Source organism: Osmia bicornis, chromosome 12 (assembly GCF_907164935.1).
Source record: "Osmia bicornis bicornis chromosome 12, iOsmBic2.1, whole genome shotgun sequence".
Taxonomy (NCBI): Eukaryota; Metazoa; Arthropoda; class Insecta; order Hymenoptera; family Megachilidae; genus Osmia; species Osmia bicornis.
The window spans coordinates 1,630,489-1,651,919 of NC_060227.1; the positions used below are offsets into that span (position 1 = coordinate 1,630,489).

At 39.1% G+C, this 21,431-nt stretch overlaps 3 protein-coding genes across 3 annotated transcripts; 2 read left to right on the plus strand and 1 right to left on the minus strand.

Moving 5' to 3' along the window:
- Positions 1-4,826: 4,826 nt before the first annotated feature.
- On the plus strand, positions 4,827-7,204 carry LOC114874984 (protein obstructor-E-like). The gene is made up of 3 exons (XM_029184797.2): positions 4,827-5,073; positions 6,605-7,022; positions 7,177-7,204. The coding sequence occupies exons 1-3, from the start codon at positions 4,827-4,829 to the stop codon at positions 7,202-7,204; spliced, it is 693 nt and encodes a 230-aa protein (XP_029040630.1).
- A 2,043-nt stretch (positions 7,205-9,247) lies between these two features.
- Positions 9,248-12,950, plus strand: LOC114874983 (protein obstructor-E-like). The gene is made up of 5 exons (XM_029184796.2): positions 9,248-9,396; positions 10,413-10,631; positions 11,381-11,648; positions 12,455-12,589; positions 12,657-12,950. Exons 1-5 carry the CDS (start codon positions 9,342-9,344, stop codon positions 12,670-12,672), a joined length of 693 nt encoding a protein of 230 aa, XP_029040629.1. The 5' UTR covers positions 9,248-9,341; the 3' UTR covers positions 12,673-12,950.
- Positions 12,951-13,068: 118 nt separating this feature from the next.
- Positions 13,069-21,401, minus strand: LOC114874982 (protein obstructor-E-like). The gene is made up of 3 exons (XM_029184795.2): positions 21,202-21,401; positions 14,759-15,169; positions 13,069-13,989 (listed from the first exon to the last, which is right to left on the minus strand). Exons 1-3 carry the CDS (start codon positions 21,251-21,253, stop codon positions 13,679-13,681), a joined length of 774 nt encoding a protein of 257 aa, XP_029040628.1. The 5' UTR covers positions 21,254-21,401; the 3' UTR covers positions 13,069-13,678.
- Between the last annotated feature and the right edge of the window lie 30 nt (positions 21,402-21,431).

The following is a 21,431-nucleotide window of genomic DNA, read 5'->3' on the forward strand; positions in this document are numbered from 1 at the left end:
ATTTAAATGTAAATGTAATTATTATTATGACAGCATATATTCTTGAAATAAAATTCAAATAAATATAAGAGCTTATATATCTATGAATTTTTTTATTTTTTAAAAACCAGTTCAAATTAACATAAGTCTTATTTAAATAGACCGCCATAAATCCAATACTTTTAAAATTCGGCTCCAGCGCCATCTACACAAAAATGACGGAAACTGCTCAACAACATATCGACCGAATTTCCAAAACATGTGGCGGCCGGCGTCGAAGTCGATAATGAAGAAAATGCCTATTAAGAGGAAATTCTCAATGCCTCCTTTATCAAACATTCTCGCTAATCATTTATTTTATATTAACAAATTCAAATAACTTTTCTGTACGTTCATTCCTTCAATATACTTCAAACTGATAAGACATGTTAACTTTTATTAATTTCAATTCAAATAAATAATTATAATTAAACGTTTAGTTTAACTAGGGTTATAGATACGCTTTATACGCCGTTAGAAAGGTCTTGTTGAGACCAGTTGAGACTAGATCAAAACCGTTGCATTTGTGCGGCTAAGTGGTCGGAGTCAAAAGTTACAGAGGTTTCAATTTTTCTATTGAAGATCTATGGGTCACACATTCTAGCTTTGGGGTTCCTGACACCCCAAGATGATATTTGGTCTGTATAGAGATGGCGCCACCACTGCACTGGGGTCCTTGAAACCCCGGGTGCTGTAATGTCGGTATGCAATGAGCATTATCGGTTCTTCGGGGTCCCTGAAACCCCGGGTGCCACAATGTCGGTATGCAAAGAGCATCACCGGCGCTTTGGGGTCCCTAACACTCCAAGATGATATTAGGTCGGTATGCAGAGAGTTACCGACGCTACTGTGTCCCTAACACCCCTGGACGAAATCAGGTCCTTATGAACAGGGCACAATCAGTATAATAATCGTCCTCTAATTTCTTTTCAGAGTTTATTTATTTTGCTGTATTTATCTTCTTACCTTATTGAATAAACTCATTAAGAAGACGAACGTATTGATTTTAGTAATCCCGTATGCATTCTTTACATCCCTAATTCCTCTACATCTCTGCACTCCTTATATTCTTGCATTATTTATATCCCAGCATTCGTTACATCATTGTAGCCTTTACATCCCTGCTTGCTTTATATTTTTGCATCTTTTACACTTCTGTCACTCTTTCACCCCTGCATTACTTACATCTCAGCATCGTTTACATCACTGCTTTCTTCATACCCCAGCATCGCTAACATCTCCGCATTCCTCACATCTATTTTTTTTTTTTTTTTTTTTTTTTACGTGGAGGAAATCTTCGAAAGACACCTCCAGCCCCCCTGGGGAGAGGCCGGAGGTAGTGCGGGATTCTTACCCGCTAAAACCTCCACGGTGGCCTGCACTAGGGCTATACAGAGGGTCTCGGGACCTCTGACGGTCTGATTTTTGACCCTTCCCCATGTGCCAACTTCACCGACATCGGGGGCCACACCCGATGCCGGAACTCCTCGGGCCGCGTGAAATGGAGACCAGGGCCCCAGCCCCGACCCCCGCCGGCCCTACGGCCCTGCTTCATCCTTGCATCCCTTACATCCCTGCATCCTTTACATCCCTGCTTTCCTTACCCCCCGGTTTCCTTACGTCCCTACATCCCTTACATCTCAGCATTCCTTACATCCCCGCATTCCTTATATCCCTGCATTCCTTGCATCCCTGCATCGCTTACATGTCTGTATCCCTTACATAACTACATCTCTTACATCGCTGCATCCCTTATATTCCTGTATCTTTTGAGTAAGAAATCGTCACAAATTTAGTTCCGATTTTTACCGTCAGAGAGCGCTGATTCAAAGTCGAAATTTTAGTTCACATTTTTGCCGCTAGAGGGCCAAATTTTCAGCATGATTTAGTTCTTTTTTCCAAAACCAGATGGCGCTGACTCGAGGTCGAAATTTTAGTTCACATTTTTGCCGCTAGAGGGCCAAAATTTCAGTGTGATTTAGTTCTTTTTTCCAAAACCAGATGGCGCTGATTCGAGGTCGAAATTTTAGTTCACATTTTTGCCGCTAGAGGGCCAAAATTTCAGTGTGATTTAGTTCTTTTTTCCAAAACCAGATGGCGCTGATTCGAGGTCGAAATTTTAGTTCACATTTTTGCCGCTAGAGGGCCAAAATTTCAGTGTGATTTAGTTCTTTTTTCCAAAACCAGATGGCGCTGATTCGAGGTCGAAACTTTAGTTCAAATTTTTGCCGCTAGGGGCGCTGTTTTTTGAAGCCGAACTAAATTTTTCCCCCCAAAATTGCGCCCCCTAGCATATTAAATTTGAACTAAATTTATTAGAAAATGGAACCAAATTTACTTACCTTTACTTACCTGTACTCGAACTGGTTTTTATAATATATCATTATATTTATGATATATTTATTATAAGGGTTGCAAGGATGTAAGGGATGAAGGGATAATTATGTTTCAACGATGTATGGAAGGGATGTAAGGGTTGCAGAGATGTAAGGGATACAGAGAAGTAGAGAATGCACGATTGTAAGGAATGCAGGGATATAAATAAAGCAGGAATATAAGGGATGCAGGGATGTAAGCGATGCAGTTATGTAAAGGATGCAGAGATATAGGAAATACACAGATGTAAGGGCTGTCGGGAGGTAAAGAAAGCAGGAATGTAACTGATGCCGATATATAAAGAAAGCAGAGATGTAAAGGATGGAGAGATATAAGAATGCAAATATGTAAGGGGTGCACGGATGTAAGTGTTACATGGATGTAAGGGATGCAAGGGTATAATTAATGCAGGGATATAATCTTTTATTTAGTTTACTCGCTCCTTTACATCCCCCTTTTAGTCGCCTCTTACGACAGGCAGGGGATACCGTGGCTGTATTCTAAGCCCCCCGAGCCACAGGGGGTAACTTTATTTAATAATTTTCCCGATTTGGGATTTTCAGGATGCGTTTGCGTACCCTTTTTGCCCAAAGAACCATGGAGACCTAATCTCATCTGGGGGTGTCTGGGACCACGTGTATTACATTACATTACATTACATATTGGCTTTACTTGGGCGATGCCCAGAGATGGCGACCACGTGTACCATGACCGCTCAGAAACGAAGGCATGTCCAGTCTTCTGCATCTGTAGTCACTGACTTTGGAGAGTTAGTTCCGTTCCCATTGGCTAGATGATGCTGTCGATCGAACAGGAGATCAGGAACAAAGTTGATTTCCAAAGTTCCCTAAACACGGACAGAGGAAAATTATTAATTACTCATTTCCTGCAAACAATTTATGAACTTTTATAATTTATTTTTAAAAAACATACTCGTAGAAATTTTCACATATAAGTTTCGTCAGGATTCTGCCAGTAATTAATTAATTATGGGCAATTATAAGGACAGCGGCTTCGAATTACTGGAACGATCAAAAATTGTTGATAACTAATTGTTCTGTAACCAATCGTTAATCTTTGAAGCACAGCTTTAATGAAAAATTGAAAATAAATACTATAAGAATCATTAATTAAAGAAATGTGAATGCTGCAATGAGAATATCAAAGGAAATACGCACGTATTCAAAGCACCCGGAAGAGAACGGGTGTGCACAGAAGTAACGATATTAACATTCACGGACACTTTCAGTATTGCGCAAATACAATTTCACAAATGCCTGTGAAATCGTACCAGACGTATCAGAAGATTTTAATCAATCATACCGAACTATTATACAATTATTCATTTTCTTCCATCTGGAACGTACCCTCTTTAAATTAATGACTTTGTCTGATTTAATAATATAAAACGATTCAATGTTTACAGTTATCGAAGACTTAAAACAAAATTCAAATAATAAATATATTTTTGAAAATATAAATTCGAAGATAAAATGAAAGAACCACAGTAAATTTCTTTTTCCACAAGATCAAAGTAACGCGATCCCAATGATCAAATACACTTTCCCATATGATTTTCCGGTTGGCGATTTTCTATTAGAACTATCCCGATAACGAGATACCCGGATCACTGATAAGCCCCGGACCAGATAGCAGAATTGTCAAAGGGTGTGTTCGCGCACCCGGAAGACGGCGACGTACGGCAATATCGATATCGATAATATATTTGCGTGCAATCGTGAAATGCAAAAAGAAGATAAAAGGTAGACGTAACGCGGGACAGAAAGCCGGCCGAATGCTAATTCACGAGAATCTACATGTTGGCTCAAAATAGGGAAAGCCTTCTATAGGGTGATTCTATTGCTACGTAAACTAAAGGCGTTGAAACTTAAATTTAGCTATTAATAATTAAAGCTTCGATGAATTTTATGTAAGCCATATTGAATTCAATCAAGAACAAGGATCAAAGTAAAAAAGAAATCACGATCGCGGTTATGAATGAAATTAAATCACGGCTATTTTAATTACTGTTAATTACTTCAACGCCTTTGGTTCGCTTAGCAAGAGGATCACGCTGTATAAAACGATTTCACTCGAATCCTTCTTTGCCTGTTACATTTATTTTGATGTAACCTATGTACCTACATATAGAACGCGTTCTCCCCGAAGAAAAGCGGCGATAGCGGAGCAAGCGAGAAAGGAGTTTCGGCGAAAGGGTAAGGGGGGTGGGGGGTTGTGAAATGCAAGGAAAGATGCAGTGGTGGTGTGGCGAGCAGGCGAATCAGGACCAGTTTCAGGTCTGCACTCACGTCATACCCACGTTGCTACGTGCCGTCGACAGGCGAGTAGAAGAAGAAGAGCAAGAGGAATAAAGGACGAAGAAGATACGGGGGACGTGTTCTTTTAAGATTAAGGGTTTTCAGAGAAGGACCATGTCGCGATACGTGGTCACCCTTTTGTTACTTGGTTGTGTCGGATTAAGTAGAGGACAGTTTAGATGCCCGGAACTTAAGGGTTTCTTCCCGGATCCGGAACAGTGCGATCTTTATTACGCCTGCGTGGATGGTAAGGCGGAAGAGAAATTGTGCAAGGACGGGCTCGTCTTCAGGGACGACAACCCTAAGAAGGAGTTCTGTGATCTACCGGCCAATGTACCCTGCGGTGATAGAACTCTTCTTCGTAAGTTCCACTCGTGTCTTCTTATTTTTATATTCGTTTCTTCAGATCTGGCATAATTACGTTACGTTCAATTTTACACTTGATTGATAAAATGAAATTTTGCCTCGTAAAATTATTTGGAAGCTTATTAAACGAAATATCAGAATTTAATTATTTAAATCCGATCTGGCATAATTACGTTACTTTCAAATATAGATTTTTCATCTTTACTCTTGATCAAGTTAAATTATTTGGAAGTTCATTAAACGAAATGTCAAAATTTAATTATTATTTTGACTATAATTAAGAAAATCATTGTTACAATTATTTTAAGGGTTGGGTCGAAAGTGTTAATTTAACCCTAATTTACATATTCCACAAAAAAACAGAGTCAAATATTGTTTTACTTGATGAATATATAATATGTTTTCAAATGTCTTTAACGAAAGTCACTTGATTTTCACTTGCGGTTAATTCGAGCCGTACAAAGGTCAATTTATCGATGGTATTTTTAAGCGTGTAAGACTCGAATAAAATTATCTAATCGAACAAGATGTAATCAAGGAAAGATCACTTGCCGAAGTAAACTTATGAGAAACCAAAAGTGAAAGTTACGAGTATCGATATCGGTGCGCGCGAGAATATTCTGGTCACAGTATCTTCTATTTTCGAGAAATTCCGAGCACCGTCGTAAGTCGAATTCCTAATGAACTACACGGTATACGTATCAGTCTTTCTTGGCTTAGACTACTGGTTGAATTTATATTTTTCACTTAGCACTTTGAGTGCCATTTTGATTTTTACATAAAAAAATACTAAACACTTTCACTATCAATATTCCTATCTTTCTAATATTATTTATAATCCTTTCCTCCTCTATTTAGTTTATGAAATATTACAAATTGAAAAGAATTCAAGAATATTTTCCTGATTAACCCATGCAGCCAAGGTTTTGGCTGCCAGTGTTATTTAATCCCTATAGATTCAGGTTCCATTTTATAAGGCCATTCAGCCTCGCTTTCGGGATAACGATTAAATCGGGTTGCAATGTCGGCAAAGATGCAATAAATTAGGATAAACCAGTTTCTCCGCGAATTCTTTGCTAAATTTGTTTCCAACCTACCTCTTCTCTTTGCCTTCTTTTACCATTTTTTATCACGCGAATAAATCTGCATGCTAATCTCTACCATTTCTGCGGGCCCAAGAATCCCAGTGAAAGGACAAGAGTTCGATGTTTCTTTTACTATTTCAGCGATTGTAAAAACCGGTATCTTTCTTTCTAACAACAGCCTAAGATACGCATGAATACGAATCGGATCGTAAAATAAATACAAAATATTATTAATACAATGATTGACCCTTTTCCTAAAAAATTAAGAAATATAACAATGCTTTTCTGAATCCTCGGACGGCGGACCACGGAGAGAGCCCCTAGAGCGCGGACCCTGGAGAGAGCCACAATTCTGTGTCGAATAAAATTATAACTTATTATGTATTATATTTTCTATTTTTATAGAAAAAGTATCTATTCTATTATTTTGTTACCATTCAGAGGAACCACAGCCATCGAAAGGATGCCCGCGTGCCAATGGATACTTCAAGCACGAAGATCCGACCGCGTGTGACCGTTTCGTGAACTGCATCGATGGCGTGCCCCAGGTAATGCCTTGTCCGCCTGGCTTAATCTACGAGGACAAGATGTCAAGTTGCGTATGGGCTGCGGATGCCAGCAGGCTGTGCGAGCACGTGAAGAGAGACGCCCTTGACGATGGTTTCGTTTGTCCTGACGGTGATGTGGCTGGTCCCCTCGGCAGGATCTTACCCCATCCTACGTATCCTCATCCGGAGGACTGTGCCAAGTTCTACATTTGCAAAAATGGCGTCCAACCGCAGAAAGGACAATGCGAGGCTAGCACCGTTTACAGCGAGGACAGCTTTAGGTGTACCGATCCGGAGAACGTGCCTGGATGGTAAGAATTTTTCAATTAATTAATTTGTATAGCACAATGAAAAATAAGAATTCCATATTTTTATTAGACTTGAAATTTTTAAAAAGTTCCAACGAATCCAAAATTTACGCTGTAATATTTAACTTCTTATGTTTGTTTTTATCTCCTGTTACAGCGAGGATTATTACAAGAACAAGAACTGAGAGGAAAGACAAGGTGCCAGTTACTCGGCGATACGTTTGTAACGCTTAATTACTTTTTTTTTTTTTTTTTTTATTACATTTAGGAACAATAAACCCGCGATACAGTTACGTAAATGAGTGGCTTTTGCATACACCTCCACGATAATTATACCTTTCTCCTTATGTAAACGGATATTACGTTCTGGAAATTTATAGCGTCGACAATTTTGTTGACGTTTGTTGTAACGGAGAAATCAATAGCCACGACTTAATTAACATACCAGGGAGAAATTTAAATGATTACAGAAGACAAGTCTGCGATACGTTTCATTTCGCGTGGTTTCTTTTGTATACGTAATTTCGACTGTAAAATAAAATACTCCAATTTTTAACATTATCCGATTGTTGAATATTGAATATATTTTAATATTTAAGAGATAATTACGGTGTTCGACTGGAACAATTGAAAATTCATCTTGTTTGAATACAATAAGCTGCGCATAAAATGGTTCTTCAGGTGGGTAGACAATTTCACTTAATCGCCCGATTGTAACCTTTCTCTTTACATAATTTACAATGTATCCGATGGAAACGAATTCTCGAGACGAATAACTAACAGTTTTCTCGATAGAATCGTAGAATCCCATCATCAAGTATCATTATTACATTTACATATCAAATTGAAAATAGATCAACCATAAATTTCCTCCAAAATTTCAGAAATTAATATTTCGTCCCAGCTCGAATCCAAGCTATTAATCAATGCTCCGACGAACAGCGCGCCATTACCATAGAACAAGCATCAGGAATAAAGAATTGCAAAATCTTTGGATGACCAAATGTCAAGCATCGTCGTTTTGACAGACAAAGAATCGAGAGCTGGATCGATCATCGATCAGCGACATGACCGTGACGTGTTCGTTTCGTTCATCTGACCGGTTCACCGACAATGCTGGATCATGAGTAGCAAGATCGCGAGTGGTATTCGTCGGCTTTCACTATCCATGCCGGGAGATCTGGTTCCCCCTTCGAGCTTCGGGTACCGGATGGCAGTTGCGTAACACTGACTGAGACCCTGAGGGGGTAATCTACTTCACCCATACATCGACAGCTGTACATAGGTAAAACATATGTAGATAGCTGGGTACAGAGGTAATTTGCAAGCAAGTAAACGTACTTAGGTAGATAGATAGATAGTTGAATGGGAGGATAGATAGATAGGTGGATAGATAAATAGATAGGTACACTAGTGAAATTAAGTCTGGACACTTTTAAATTTTTACTTAAATTTCGCATTCATTCAAATTATTTAATATATAATTAATTTTAGGGCGTCGTTTATATTTACAGGGATACTTTTAATATACAATAAAAATTGCAATTTCAACATATCAAAGGAGATAGAAAGAAATTAATATTTCGTTGGATATCCTTTCATCCTGTGATTTTTTTAAATTCAAATTTTCGAACATTTACAAACCAAATCATGTGGAAATATTAAATACAAACATTATAAATTACAATAAAAATATTAGGATATCAATTTAGCATAGCAGAATATACATTTTCTGCACGAATATGAAATAAAGAATATTTTTATTCAAAGTGTCCAGAATTAATTCCACCAGTATAGGTAGATAGATAGTTAGAGACAGACTAATGTAGGCATACAAGGTACTTTGTAGAAAAATTTAGATCCACCGGTGAATATAAATACACGAGCATAGGTACTCGTACTAATACCTAGGTAAATGTAACTAGAGAGGTAGACCCAACTAGGGATGTACTCAAACTAGTAATGTCAGTACACAGATTACCCTAGGAGGATCCAACTACCCAAAACCTCTAGAACCAGATATCATCCCCAAACCTCCTCTTCCAAATCTCCTCCGAAATTTTCCCCGAATCTCCCGAAATTCTATAGTCCGACTGATTTGTACGAAAAGAAATCGTACGACTCTGAGAAGGATCCGCTCGGCTGAACTCGCCGGTTAACCGAAGCCGCACGATGGCGGTAAGAAACCGCGAGGACCTGGTGGGGTATCGAAACGAGCGACCGAGCGTACCGGGCAAGTGAAGGGGAGAAGTTGTGCCGAGGTCGATAACAAAGTGTCAGTAGTCAGAGTCAACCCGTGGAGGATTAGACCGAGCGAGCGAAATGAGCCACCCGAGGATCGTGACCCTATTGGCCCTGACGGTTTTTTTGCTCACCGGTAAGTGTTTTCCGCGGAACCGGCAGCAAATCTCATCGACGGAGGTGGACGTTTGTCCGTTGTACAACGATGGGCCATCTTCTTGAAGCGGAATGATGGCAACAGGTGCATCGGCCGTTCTCCACGCTGCATCCCTATAGCGGTATTCCGGTGCAGTTGGTGCCCTCGTGTTAGTCGTAGGATTTCAATAGCTTTCACTGGCCCGCCAACGCGATCCTCTCGCCATATGGTTACGTGGTCTATGATATAATGGCGGAGTCTGTCTACCGTTCACGCCTTCCTCGCGTCCTATTATTTTGAAATTCATCGCTCGTATCTGCGGTTACCATCTGAATCCCAGCTGCATTATTCATGTAAGCGCCTCCACCACGGCTCGTTCGTCTTTGTCCGATTCTCTTCATCTTCGATGCCGTTTCTCTTCGACGTCTTCTATCGCTTCTGGATTCAATTAGAGGATATTAGGAATTTATCATCCATCAGTGTTAATCTTCGTTAATTTTCCATCGATCTTCCTTTGTCTGCAACGTTCTACGATGATCTACGATCGTGTCGGTTTCCTTTCTCTTTCAACATTGATAACGAATAACTCGTGTTTGCGCGATCTAAATCGTTAGGATATTCAAGTTTCTCCTTCTACACATACAGACAGGATTACCTCCTTGCTTCTCGTCCTTATTTCTCTTTCCTTTCTATCGCGATTGTCGGCGGAGTTAGAAATCATCGCGCGATCAATCGGTCGAGATTGCCGACGATTTGTGGCCGCGTCTACGCGTTTCTCGACCATTTCTTCGAGCAAAAAATAAAGCGACAACTTTCCATTTGATGATGCACGAGTATCGTAGCTTCGTGATTCGCTTCGATGATTCGACGCGGGAATTCGTCGTTTCCTTTCAAATTCTCGCTTCATTCTAACTGGTTTTCCTAATCGTTTTAACCTTCGAGTATGAATTTTAATTAAAAGATACTTTGTTGTTTACATAAGAATGTTTGATTTATTTATTTTTTTTTAAATACAGTCGAAGGAACTACTCTTTTGGGTGCACCACCCTGTCCCGATCCGTACGGGGTGCACGCGTACCCCCACCCTGAGAGCTGCAACGCTTACTTCCTCTGCACAAATGGCACCCTGACCCTCGAATACTGCGAGAACGGACTACTCTTCGACGGCCACGGAGCTGTCTACCAACATTGCAACTACAATTGGGCCGTTAAATGCGGTGATCGCAAGGCTGACTGTAAGTATATCGCGTTACGCTCTCCATAATCGCTATCGATATCATAGTTAAGTCGTAGCTGAGAAACAAGTATACAAAACTTAACGTTTTATTATATAATGTAATGTTCTTTTTATCCTTTCAATCGACAGAAGTGTTCGTTCAAGGGGTGAAAAGAAAGATCAATTTTACACGATGTGCATACGCAACATTCGTGCAAGAAAGTAAAAGTTGCACGGTAAAGCAATTTCGGTAACATTTACGGTGCTTTAGTAGGTCACGTCACTGTCATCCATCATGAAGTCCTGCCACAAATTACTTCAATTATACCGGTGTATTCTGTTTTTGCTCACTTGGTATTTAATTTTCCTGTAAATCGAATGACTTGTTCTGCTACATTTATTTCTTTCTTTATTTATCATTTACGTAATCCGCCGTCTACCATTATTTTTCTCCCAATTGCATCATTTGCTAATAGAAAATTAATTAGTGTTCTACTAATTATTAGCATCTCCGATTTTAGTAGATATTCAGAAGAATACTTTTAATTCTGTGCCTTTCTATTTTTTTAATCGAAGGGTTATTTTTAAAAAATTATTAACGTAATTTTTATTCTGGACACATTCGCATCGGGAAACGAGAATTTATATGAAAAGTTTGTGAAAAATAGCCCGATGTGCCACTTTTCAAGTATTCAGGAGCACGAGAAAATATTCAAATTTGGCACTTATGCATTTTTTATTTCTTTAATTAAGAATAATTATTTTCAGTCGCTCCACTCAGTACCCCCGGTTGCGAATACCAATTTGGCCTGTACCCCATCAGCGACACATGCAGTACAACTTACATCAAATGCGTCCACGGTCATCCACAAGAAGTACATTGCGATGCTGGATTAGTTTACGAGGCAAAGAGCCACAATTGCATCTGGCCTGATCAATTATTACCCTACTGTAACCCGGAGGAAATAGTCGGATTCAAATGCCCTCACAAAGTGCCTTCCCATAGCGCGGCTGCCAAATTCTGGCCCTATCCCAGGTATTTATTTATAATAACTTTGAAAATATTTCAAATAAAATCCCGAACAGTCCGAGATACTGAAGTAGCAGTGAAATTGATACTTATTAGCCAACCCGTATCTAAGACTGAAAATCTTGAAAAGGAGGCTATGACATTTAGACTTTCTGTCACTTTTGTACAGGCCAAACGGTAAGAGTTATCGAAAACGAATGGCCGAAAAAGGGTTGGCTCTAGAGCGAATCTCGCGCTAGTTCACTTTAGCTTGTTGAAGAAAGAATTATAAACGGTACATAAACAGGATACCAAGGGTACTGTCTAACTTGAAGCCCGCGGGCCACTCGTAGCTCCTTCCCCTGCCACGGAGCTCGCCCTCGGCTCCTCCCACTCTTCCAGTTGGTTTCCCGACTCTTCCAATATTTGACGCGTATTCCTAGTCCCAGCTGCTAGAAACCGCTCCCCCACTACTAACACTGCTGGGTGGTGGGGGAAGTCTGAAGCGGTAAGAGTGGGAGCAGTGGCTCTTTCGCTTCTAGCAGTTAGGCCTGTCTTAAAAAATATATCGCGTGGGTTGTTTTTAAAAATAAACGAAGGCAAAGTTCTTAAATACCCAATGGTCGCAAATTAAAAACCGGTCCGCCTTTGGTTTCAACCACCTCTGAGAAAATGATCGTGTTTTATGATTATTCTGTTTTACCATCAGCTTTTTTAATAAACACACTGTTCTTTCTTTTTCTTTCACCTTACAGCCACCATGTTATTCTTGAGAACTGTTATAAATAAACGGTAAACCTCTGAAAATAAATAATAATGAAATTTTTATTCAGATTCCCAGTACCTGGAGATTGTGGAAGATTGATCACCTGTGTCGATGGTCATCCACGACTGCTTACTTGCGGAGACGGCAAACTTTTCGACTCTGTCACCTTGAGCTGTATGGAACCTGATGAATTACCTCACTGGTAAGCTATAAATTACCATTAAATAATACTTCGAAGAAAATATAAAAATCATTCTCCTTTCTTTCAGTGCCAATAGCCTCTAAATTGATGATCCTAAATTGCATTCAGAAGAATTCATCAATCTCTGAAGAATTTTCAAACTTTCTTAAAACGGACGTTTTCTTCTATTCTGACCGAATTATCTACGAGGAACAGTAAAAAGAGAATTATAAGAAATTGACAAAAATGTGCAACTTTTAGTCTTTGGTTTAGAGTATAGATAGATTTATGTTATTATTACAAACTATTCTATTTCCTATTTCCATCTGAACTATGAAACTTAGTTACCATCCTATGTACAACGAGTATTCGAATAAAAATTGTGGACATGCGTACAAAAAAATATACAACGTATACTTTATTCCAACGTGTCTACATTCGTACAGGTGTGAACGTTACCGATCGAACTTACCTATGGTTAACGCGAGAAGACGGTGAGAATGGCTACGAGGAATATTTACACTTCGACTAATAGAAAAGAATGATAATAGAACGGGCGGTGATTGCTTAATAATTAAACAGGGATACAATCAATATGTCTACATTACGATGTTGTATACATCGTTTAACTTACGTGCACGAAGAATCGTCGATGAAAATCGTCGATCAAAAGAATACAAAAAGAAGAGAAGGGAAGAAGAATGTCTGTTACTTCCGGTTCGGATGTAACAGTAACGAAGCGGTGAATATACATAAAACATAGAATTTAACAACGCTTAGTGCTCTCCTGAAATGAGAGCATTGTTTCACCAATTTGTATTGGTGAACTTGTTTTTTTGTTTTATTTATTTGTTTTTTTGGAGGGGAGTCTGAAATACGACTCGAATTTTGAGAATTTTAAATCGCGAATGTTCCACGTATGCAACTTATTTTCGAAATTATAATTTCGTGTGTGTTAATTAAAATTCCTTGGATGCAAGACTCCTCAATTTCGTAAATTTCGATTAATTAAACAGCTAATTAATTTTGAAATGATGACGATTTTTCAAGGATCGTTTACATCGCGTTGCACACGTAGAGACTCGACTGAATGCCTTAGAATTTCGCGATTTAATTTCTGGAACGACCTCGAAGAGAGATAGGCAGTGCACCAGCTGGTAGAGGTGGAACACCGGGAGGAAGATTTTCTTCCTCCGGTTCTTGCTCGTTTCTTCCATCCGGAAGATCACCCTCTAGATTCGGTGGTGTTGTGGGTACGTCACAATCTTCCGTTGGTGGTACCACACACCTGAGCGATCTTCTGTCGAATACCAACATCGCTGGACATCTTTGTAGCCGTGGATAACCACCTTGACATTGCCAGTACCGGTTGCAAGATTTACCCAGGGGTACGTTCCCGTTTGCGTCGTCGTTGCAGAGAGCTGTTCACAGAATCGTTTATTATTATTGTAAAATTATTCGCATCGAAAAGACTGTGGTTAGATGCAGACTGTGAACTAAGCAAAAAGTAGAGATTCATTTTTCCATATTAAAATAAACGCATTCCATTATCCCAGGTGCAAAAATTTGCCACGTGCTGAAGTTTGCGCAAGAGGATATCATTTTTGAAAGTTATGAGTCAATGACTTTCTTGGAAGAAAGTAGATACTTATGGAATGCTAATCAAGTCTACTGATGATTTGAATTAATTGTATAAATAAATATGAATTACTTCTGTTATAAATATTTCAGTGATCGATGCTACTTTTATCCATCAAAGTTGGCCGACGACACACGAAGCAGACGAGGCACGAGCGCTTACTTTGAATGCTAATTAACCACTCGCCTCTTTTTCTTCGGTGAGGACAGTGACTTCGAGCGAAGCCTCGAGCAAAGAAGGAAACAGACAGCGACGCGTGTGGACGTTCTTCTCGTTCGACCGCTTTCGAAAGTGAGAATGATCGCGAACTTAGCATCGGAGTAACGCGAGGTGTTTTGCGAAAGACAGCAGGGAATGGGCTCTTGAATAGGAAATGCAGAGGTTGATTTTGCAACTTGTGTCTTAGGCTTCTAAGAAAACTACAGTACTAAAAATTAATTATTCTGTTAATTAGCATTAGGAGCAGATACCTTTGTACCCTTGTATTATCAAAACCTCCAAAGTTAACCATCACCGAATAAATTAAATTAAATTATAATAACATTACTCACGGTGCTTTTGACATCCTTCAACGTTCTCCGGCCAATCGCAGGATCTGGCCCTCTCGTTGTACAAAAGTCCACCGATACAGAGCTGCTCTGTCGCAGTTCCATTCCAGCAGGTCCAGTACCTGGTGCAAGAAGTCTCGTGACCAAAGATACCGTACAACCAGTCGCAATGTTCAGCTGGAATCGGTGGATTCGCTTGACGTTTCCCATCGCAGTAGTTCGCCCTCCAAGGGTAGTCGCACCCTTCGGTCACGCCGCGATGTTTACCAGCAAACACGAGACCATTTGGACAGTCGAATAGTTCTGGACGTCCGTTCACGCATTCCCAGTAGCGATCGCAATACTCTATGTCACCCACCACTCGGGCTTTTGTTTGGCAGGGGTCTTCCTGTTGCTGCTTCTGGGCGTACGTTCCTGAAACGAGAAATAATTGTTGAAGTTTATTATATTCGTAGATAGAACGCGTTGTGTCTTTGAATTTCCATAGGAGTTTATCTTAACCGCGGTTCAAATTCACTATTTTAAGTAGAAAATTATTTTGTATAATTCCATTGAGAAGGTCAGATGACTGGGAATATGATATCAAATTGCACGGCAGCACCTTACTTCTCTTCTTTCGATTCAGGAACGCGTTCGTGGCGACCGTGAGGCATAGTAACACGATTTCTTCTATCGATCCGATCGAACAATCGTGACTCATCGCACACCGATCCTTCCTCCGTGATCTCACGTTCATACTTTGTTCATTTTTTTAATGTCAGAGGAGCTTGAAACTGTGGGAATCTCGAGACGCGAGGTTCCGTGGAATTTATGATTCGATTTGGGGACGCAGGTATGCGATATGCATACAGAGGGTTCTCTTTGATAAACCGTGCGACTGGATTTTGCAATTTTTTTCTCATAAAATAGTGCAAAATAACGAATATAATAATTTCTGAAGATTGTGCAATTTTGAATTTCTAGAGAACGCAGTTTGTATGGTTATTAAATTACAACAGTTGCTTATAAAATTCGATTGTACATCGCGGTTTATACCGTTGTCTCGATCTTTTAATCAGACATAAAACGCAGTAATGCATATTGCAGTATCCACCGCAGAATGCAATTCTCCGTGTGATACTTTCCCAGATGCAAATTGCGAATGGAAAGGTGTTAATGTTCGCTATGAGCGTTCCGCGTAACCGTGTGAAAATTGCGATACGTCTATTTATTCTCTTCGTGCAATTAAAAATGATAAATGTGGAAAATATTACGTTGCAACAAGTATTTTAATTAATCGCTATTTTTACTTAACATCTACCCCTTTTAAATAATACAGGGCAGCAATGACCTCTGTAGCAATTAACGTGTTAAAAATGATAATAAAACACAGCTTCGTGGAATGACTTTGCACACTCGGTATTTCCAGCTTGGAGTTTTAAAACCACGGAATCGTTTAAACCACAAGGGGTTACACGTAATAGCTCCTCTAATGGACGTAATTCGGTCGCCATTCGGAGATACCAGGTAGAAAAGTAAATAGTAAAGTAAGGTGGGAAGGTGGCTGGTAGTGCGCTCCCAAGAGAGCATGCTTCGGGCGCAAGTGAAAGTACCTAGCCTTGACTTGCAACCTTCATGGTACCCCTTTCCTCCATGCTCCATAAAATGCGATATTCGATTCGTGACGTTCCATCCAATTATCCTTCCCATCCTTCGACGCAATTCGACAAAAAAAGACCACGATTTTTATTCTAATTTGGGTCCCTGTCTTCGTTCGTTTCAATTATTTTCATTTGGCAAGTAATTAAGAATTTATCTGCTTTCTTCGCAATTCGATACAAAAAGACCGCGATTTTTATTCTAATTTGGGTCTATTTTCATTCGTTTCAATTATTTTTATTTTGCAAGTAATTAAGAATTTATCAGCCTTCTTCGCCAAGAATTCTGATTCACCAAGTAAATCAGCGTCGTGGAAGAAGCTATAAATAAATGATTCAATAATAGATAGTTCAAATTCTTTCAATGCCTGGAAGATAATCTTTCGATGAATAAAACGTTACAAGGATGATCATTCTATTATACACCTTTCCAGCAGAGGTATCCTTGACATTCAAAAGTTTACTCTAAGTCCACCATTTTCCCTCGAAAACTCGTTTAACCCAACAGGAAAAACAAAATTCACGCCTCTCACCTTGCACCGTGCAAAATACAATGAATCAGAAAAATAGAGGATACACTTGATTTTGTTTCGGGAACGACGGTGTTATTAATATTTATCGAGATTTTTCGACGAGTAAGAGGGACCGCATACCTGAGGAAAATCGAGAGCACGCCTCCGACTATCTCGTACCTTTCAAAATGGATCGCTTTACCGCCTTTCAGGAGTCTAGAATGCTCGATAGAATGTTGTTCCATGCGAACGAACGCGACGTCGAACGTTTCGAGTCAGTATTATTAATACTCCTTTTTGTAGAAATAATTTTTTAATATCCGATTAAAAACAATTTATTTCTCACTATCAACGTGACAAAGTAATTATTAAACGAAGCAGAATTAAATTTTCCATGTCGAGCATCTTCGATACAATGCGTACGTCATCGCCTTCCAGGCATTGAAGTCACTCGGCGAGCATTGCCTCCCAGGCATTGAAATCACTGAGCGATCGTAGCTTACCAGCTTTGTAGGCGGTACATCGCTAGTTGGGCAGCTTTGTTATGCAACAGCTACTCTTATTAGTACTGTCATGGCACCAGGTTACTTTCCCTTCCTTTACGACTTCTTGTAAAGGAGTAAGTGCTTGTAGTAAGTCGACTGTTCGCCTCCGACAATAAGAATCAAAGGCGAGAGCGTTTCTACAGTGAAAATCCTAATCGATCATCTGTTTCATAGACGTTTTATGATGTTTTGGGGCTATTGGAATAAACTATTTGTTATTTAAAAATAGGACCGCTTATTAAATTGTTTCATTTGGATATAGAAATTATAATAATTTCTTTAAGGATCCTCTTTTTTTCTCGATTTTGATTTTTTGGGGCTATTGGAATAAACTATTTGTCATTTAAAAATAGGACCGCTTATTGGATTGTTTTATTTGGAAATAGAAATTAAAAAAGTAAGCAGAGAAGAATTCAAGAAGCAACGATCAAACAGAAACAGGTTTATTCACGCATGACTTCTCTGATATGCATAAACGAATGCACGCAATATCTGTATGCAGTTGCATCGTTAGAAACACTCGAGAGAAAGGTCGATCTGTGTATGAATTCTCTAAATCGATTCACCATAAGCTCGATGAACTTTTCTCGTTAAATTCCCATTGAAGTCAACTTTCCAGTCACAAACCATTTTCTATCCTACAAAATCCATTATACGCAATTGCAAGTTATCTTAACAAGCCCAGAATGCCTAGAATTATTTTAACAAGCTTTTCATATTTTTACGACATTATCAGAAGAGAAGAAAATGGTAAAATTGAACAGATGTCGATGAACGTTTTACCGATCTCCTTCCTGATCGTGGAAATGAAAACAACGACGGCCTTCCTGGCCGATAGAGAGCTGCACGAGCGGTTACTAGATCATCTAGAATACATCTAGTATATCTAGTAGATCTAGTAGATAGTACAAGGCCCCACCTTTTCGCGTTCCTTCCGTAAAGTGCAACGTTCCACGTCAAAAGGCGATTCGTGTAACAAACTGCAGCGATCGGGACGCCGTTTACGAGATATGCAACGACACTTCCCTTTTCCTTCCTCTCCATTGAACCATTTTTCTTTCTCACGAATTCTATTCGCCATTCGATTTTTTTCGCAAAAAATTCCCGCTTCTTATGATCGATATGCTTCGAAATTGATTATCGCTGTAAATGGAGAAGAAGTTAATGGAGGGTTAGTCAACTTGATCATTAAATTATTGCATATCGAACGGAGGATGTTGAAATATAGAAAGTCTGATATAATTATAAGAAATTGTGTATCAACGATATGGTTTTTTTATTAGCCAACCCATATCTAAGATTGAAAATCTTGAGAGGGGGGGGTATAGCATTTAGTTATCGAAGAAATTCTTACGCCATTTTATTTAGTGGGTCAAAATCTCAACGAAAGGCCGAAGAATTTTTGTTTTCTTTTTCTTTCGCCACTTCTGGTTTGACCGGAAATGGCCGAAAAATTCTTTTTCTTTTTTTTTTGCCACTTCCGGTCTGAGCGGAAATGGTTGAGAAAGGGTTGGCTCTAGAGCGAATCTTGCTCCAGTTTACTTTAACTTGTTTTTATATTTCTTCGTAGAGAGAAGAGAATTTTCTCCATTGTTCAAGCGCGATCCACGCGTTTCTCCTTTTCTTTCTCTTTTCCCAGCAATGATGCTAGTTTTTCTTTTGAATTATATCAGAGTTTCTGGTTCCAGAGAGCCGGAACTGCGATCTCAAGGTTTCCACGGAAGAATGCCGTGCGACAGACTAGTTTATTAGCAAGAATTCTGGAGGAAGGAAAGCGATCGCGGAAACTGTCCAGTAAGAATAAATATATAATTCGAAGATTACGTGGGACACCGGTTATCTGCTCGCTCGAAAATAATCTCTCTAATAAAACTGTACGCCACGATAGAAAGTGGAATCTCTTACGTAAAGCCAGCTAGCTGCAGATCGGAGGAGATCGATGCATGGAAACTGTGTTTTCATTCGTGATAAAAAGTTGTTGAAAAACCTACCATTTGTAACATTGTTTAAGGATAAAATTAAAACATCGTTGGAGAACACCTTGTACAATGATTCAAAGAATATGTATAAAGATTCATATGGTAATTCATGGTTAAAAGAAAAATGGTAACTATTTTAAAAAGAAATTTGTCTGGTACTGCGTATATGGGATGGAGTGAAAGTATTGAAAAATCACCATGTAACAATTACTACTTCAAACGAGCATCGAGTGTTTATTTAGAAAGAATTACGAAACTTAAGGAAGTACTTTTACCTCATTGGTGTTTCGTAACTGAAGAGGCTAACCGAACAGGTGACATTTCGCAGCTTATTATTTATGTGATGAATTTGAATATTTTTGAATTTTCTATTTTAAATAAACAGAATAATTATAGGTAATGCAATTAAATTTGAAGCTAATCACGAGATTGTTATTTTTCTCGTGATTGTTAATTGCATTTATTCATTTAAAATCGTACACGTTTGGAATGAAAAACTTTCTTTCTGCAGCTATCAAAAAATCGATCAGCGTTCTTACGATCCGCGGATGCAAAATGTGCGGAGGAGAATAAGAGAGAAAGAGAGAGAGAGAGAGAGAGTAATCTGTCCGTGTCGAGCTACTTTCATATTTTCACTCGCGAGACACGGGAGAAAGTTCTCGAGATGTGTGAAACCCGGTGAATGGCCGTCATTGTTTAACGAACACGCGTGTAATAATTACCAGAGGTGGGGGCATTCTTTGAAATTACAAACACCTTGTTAGACGATAATGGAGATTGTGTAACGAAAAAATAAAGAGAAATAAAAAAAAGAAGTAGATCATGTATACAACGTCTATAGCATCGTTAATGAAATTTTTTGTTATCGAATGCAATTTGAGGTGAAAACCGATAGCCATCAGGGAATTAACGAATGAAACTATCTATTAATTCGATCGAGTTCAGTGGAAATTAATGGTACACGCTACGCTACTTCGTGTCAGCCGATTAACTGGCTAATTAATTGCTTAAATCACCGTCAATTTCACAAGGTTTTTCTAACTGAAGCATCGCGAGAGCGTCGCGGAGGATGGCGTACGCGAAAGTAGGCCGACGCGCACTTTTTTAGATCCAGCGGCTGCAAGATATGCGCTCGTCTGATCACAGAAAGTCCGTTTTCACTTGCACTCGCGCCGGGTAAAACCTGGTTACCGATCCTTTTTTAACCACTTAATTAACACACTGACACCCCCATAATATTACCTGTTATTCATTTTTACAATTTCTAGAATTTAAATAATATTATTGATTTTATTTTGAAAATCTACTGATTAAATTATTCAACGTTCCCACCTTTTATATAAATCTATAATTTCGAATATTTCTAATTAGATAAATAAAAGTAAGTAATGGATTTCTATGAAAATTCAAGAGTAATTGAATCCCTCTGTGGTCGAAGTGCCACCCAAGTACCCAAGCTTTATTTCCTAAACTTAAATCAACATAAAAGTCCCCGAAGAATGGGCAACAATTTTGTAATTTATTTATCAGTACCCAATTGCTCAGGCAACGTTGAAACACTTATAAACAAGAATCCTCGCAGTCACTTCCGAGAATGAGAAAGTAAAATTGTTTAACTTATACAGACACGGTGTCCACGGGTGTTTAACGACTTAATAAAACAGAATCGTAGTTTGCGTCAAGAAGGGTAGAATTTATCCAGAGGAACCAGCCAAAGCAGTGCCGTACGAACGGGAAGAGGAAGAATAAAAAAGGTAATGGTTAAAGACTCACCGTGAGCAGCCAGGAAGACCAGGAGAATCGAGAGAACCTCGGAGGACGGCATTCTGTCTTTTATCCAACACGGCCTTGAATAAGACCAATTACGATTACTTGAAATCTACTTAAATTTCAATCCGATCCTTGGTACCATTCGAATGCAAGTGAAGTGGTTGCTATGAGAACCGAAGAAGCTCGGGCTGATGAGTTTTCGTGTCGAGACTGGTCACTGGGAGAGGCGTTTG

Bases quoted from the DNA above. Each gene is read 5' to 3' on its own strand.
- LOC114874984 (XM_029184797.2), top strand. From the start codon at position 4,827: ATGTCGCGATACGTGGTCACCCTTTTGTTACTTGGTTGTGTCGGATTA. The intron at 5,074-6,604 runs GTAAGTTCCACT...GTTACCATTCAG, and splicing joins CGGTGATAGAACTCTTCTTC to AGGAACCACAGCCATCGAAA. The intron at 7,023-7,176 runs GTAAGAATTTTT...CTCCTGTTACAG, and splicing joins CCGGAGAACGTGCCTGGATG to CGAGGATTATTACAAGAACA.
- LOC114874983 (XM_029184796.2), top strand. From the start codon at position 9,342: ATGAGCCACCCGAGGATCGTGACCCTATTGGCCCTGACGGTTTTTTTG. The intron at 9,397-10,412 runs GTAAGTGTTTTC...TTTTAAATACAG, and splicing joins GACGGTTTTTTTGCTCACCG to TCGAAGGAACTACTCTTTTG. The intron at 11,649-12,454 runs GTATTTATTTAT...ATTTTTATTCAG, and splicing joins AAATTCTGGCCCTATCCCAG to ATTCCCAGTACCTGGAGATT.
- LOC114874982 (XM_029184795.2), bottom strand. From the start codon at position 21,253: ATGCCGTCCTCCGAGGTTCTCTCGATTCTCCTGGTCTTCCTGGCTGCT. The intron at 15,170-21,201 runs GTGAGTCTTTAA...TTCTCGTTTCAG, and splicing joins GGTCTTCCTGGCTGCTCACG to GAACGTACGCCCAGAAGCAG. The intron at 13,990-14,758 runs GTGAGTAATGTT...TTCTGTGAACAG, and splicing joins TGAAGGATGTCAAAAGCACC to CTCTCTGCAACGACGACGCA.